The 2,504-nt window shown below is 39.6% G+C and overlaps 1 protein-coding gene across 1 annotated transcript in view; it reads right to left on the bottom strand.

Moving 5' to 3' along the window:
- Nucleotides 1-1,468: 1,468 nt before the first annotated feature.
- Nucleotides 1,469-2,504, bottom strand: part of Copa (coatomer protein complex subunit alpha) — a 57,221-nt gene continuing 56,185 nt past the window's right edge. The window contains exon 33 of the mRNA XM_004639929.2: nucleotides 1,469-2,113. Coding sequence (XP_004639986.1) covers nucleotides 2,054-2,113 — 60 coding nt within the window. The 3' untranslated portion in view covers nucleotides 1,469-2,053. The remainder of the gene's footprint in view (nucleotides 2,114-2,504) is intronic.

The following is a 2,504-nucleotide window of genomic DNA, read 5'->3' as shown; positions in this document are numbered from 1 at the left end:
CACAAAAAAAAAAAAAAAAAAAAAAAAAAAAAAAAAAAAAAATCAGATCATGTATCAGATAAATAAAACATTACCAAATAATGAAGATAGACTCAAAAGTAAAAATGGTTCTTTGCTTTTTTTTTTTTGAGACAGTCTCAAAGGCTGGCCTTGACTCATTATGTAGTTCAGACTGGCTTTCAACTTATTTTTTTTTAATAATTTTTTAATTTTTTTTTTTTTAATTTCTTTGGTGGAACCGGGGATTGAAATCAGGCCCTTGAGCCGCCAGGGAAGCACTTATTCCACTGAGCCATCTCCCCGGCCCTGGCTTTCAACTTATAATTCTTCTGCCTCGGGCTTCTGAGTGGTAGCATTACAGGCATGTGCCACCAAGCCCAGCTCCACTTTTTACTGACCGATGTGAGTTTGTCTTACATTTACAATATGTATTTCATATATGGTCATTCTTTCCCTAATTCTATAACTTGAGATTGTCAATGTTTTTCACATACCCATGTTTATGGGCAGGAAGCCTGCATATACAATGTTAGGAACAGAAAGAGGCTTGTCCCTTTGTTCTGTTTGCTTTGTGATCTTGTCCCACAGTGAATGTTTCTCATCTGTGGCCTGTCTGCCACTCCATCCTGCTTTGGAGCCAGCTGATTATGGACTGAAACCTCTACAAACTGAGCTAAATAAACCTTTCCTCCCTTAACCTGTGGGTATTGAGTATTTGGTCTTAGCAAGGAGAAAAGTAAGATGGCTTTAGTAAAGTTTTTAATGTCTGTTGATTTCTGAGCTATGTGAATATATTATTTATTGGAAACCTGAAATTTAAAACTTAAAAAATGTTTATCTTTCAAATTTTGTCTTTATGAGACAGGGTTTTGCAATGCAATTCAGAGTGGCCTTGAACTCACTTTGTAGCCTGGCTGGTCTCAAAACTCAGTGATCCCCCTGCCTCAGCCTCCTGAGTGCTGAGACTACAGGTGTGTGCCACCACACCCAGCCTAGTTCTGCTCACCTTTTAGCATATGGTATTCTTAAATCAAAGGCATAGAATATCATTCTATCCAATTATTCTTAGCACACAAGCAAAATACTGTTCTGCTAATCACTGTAAATTTCATGCCATACACTAATTAATCTATGTATGTATTACATGTAGAATAACTAGAACAGGAATACGTGTATGGTAGATGATCAGCGAGTGTTGGCTATAGTTAGTGGCAGATGGAAGGAGGCAGCCAAAGCAGAACGGGAGAACTGTTGACTCGCTGCTCACCACTCTCACAGCCCGGTAGGTCTGGGCCAGACACAGACCTTACATCTAGCCTCTTTAACACAGAAATTTTTAGCCCACTAGTGGGTATCTGGTAATTAAAAAAATCACTATTGAGGGAAAGATATCTGCTCTGGTGGCACAGCTATATGGGGTGAACTGGAACCTGGAAGTACACAGGAAATAAACATCAGGCCAAGAAGCTCTTGTAGAAGTTTACTTTATTTAGTAGGAGAAACAAAATATGACAATAATGGTTGTAAAAGATAAATCAATGAAAAGTGGTATGCAATGTGGAAAACTAAATGATTTTTCTCACACCTTCTGGGCACACAGAGGGTAGCTGCTTAGTAGTTAAATGCCCAAGGAAAACAGGGAATAAGGAAGAGTTTGGTGTGGCTGAATAAGATGTGGTATCTTACTTGTTATGTTCTGCTCCTTTTCTAGCAGAAAGGAAACAAAGGTGGTGGAGAGGGGAGGAATAAATACTGAAGGAATTTACTAAGCAAACACCCTTCATGAGTTTTCGTTTGTTCTTTGCAAGAGCTAGGCAGGAAGGGCAAGCCTGACTATGACCACGGTTGTCACCTTGAGAAGAGTATAGGTCTTCATGGGGTCTGAAATCTAGACATTCTGTTTTGTCACAAAAGTAAAGATTAGGACACTAAATCTTAAGGAGACCCAAATCACAATACACGAGTATGGCTGTAGGTGGAGGTTGGTGTCACGGGGGTACAGAGACTAATTCTAGGAGGGTAAGACTATGACTAACCTACACACACAGGGGTCTTAGCGAAACTGAAGAGGACTGATCCTTAGACCAATCACATCTTTGCCAATTTCTGTCACCTGTGGAAAAGGAAAACAGGGACCCAAGTTAGAGATTTATGAGGCTGAGAACCCTATAGTTTGTTCCTCTGCTTCTCAATAAACATTTGTTACTCAGAAATGGAGCAATACAGAGAAACTCTAGTTATATCCACTGTCACCACCCCAAGGGAAAGGCCATGGTTGTTTTTTTTGCCTTCCTTCAATACAGTACATACTCTATTTTTTTTTTGCTCCGAATGCCTTCAGGGCAGATTTGGCTGGCTTGAATTGTGAGGATTGAACCACAGCAACCTAAGCCTGACTGCTTTGTTGAACCAGCCACTTAAAGAACTTGAGCTACAGGGCAGGCCCCCAGTACATATTCTTTTAAATTTTTTTTTTTTTTTTTTTTTTTTGCCATTCCCCTACT

This window comes from Octodon degus, unplaced genomic scaffold (assembly GCF_000260255.1).
Source record: "Octodon degus isolate 3935 unplaced genomic scaffold, OctDeg1.0 scaffold00116, whole genome shotgun sequence".
NCBI lineage: Eukaryota > Metazoa > Chordata > Mammalia > Rodentia > Octodontidae > Octodon > Octodon degus.
The sequence above is the reverse complement of the archived record's forward strand: the minus strand, read 5'-3'. Positions and strand labels throughout refer to the sequence as shown.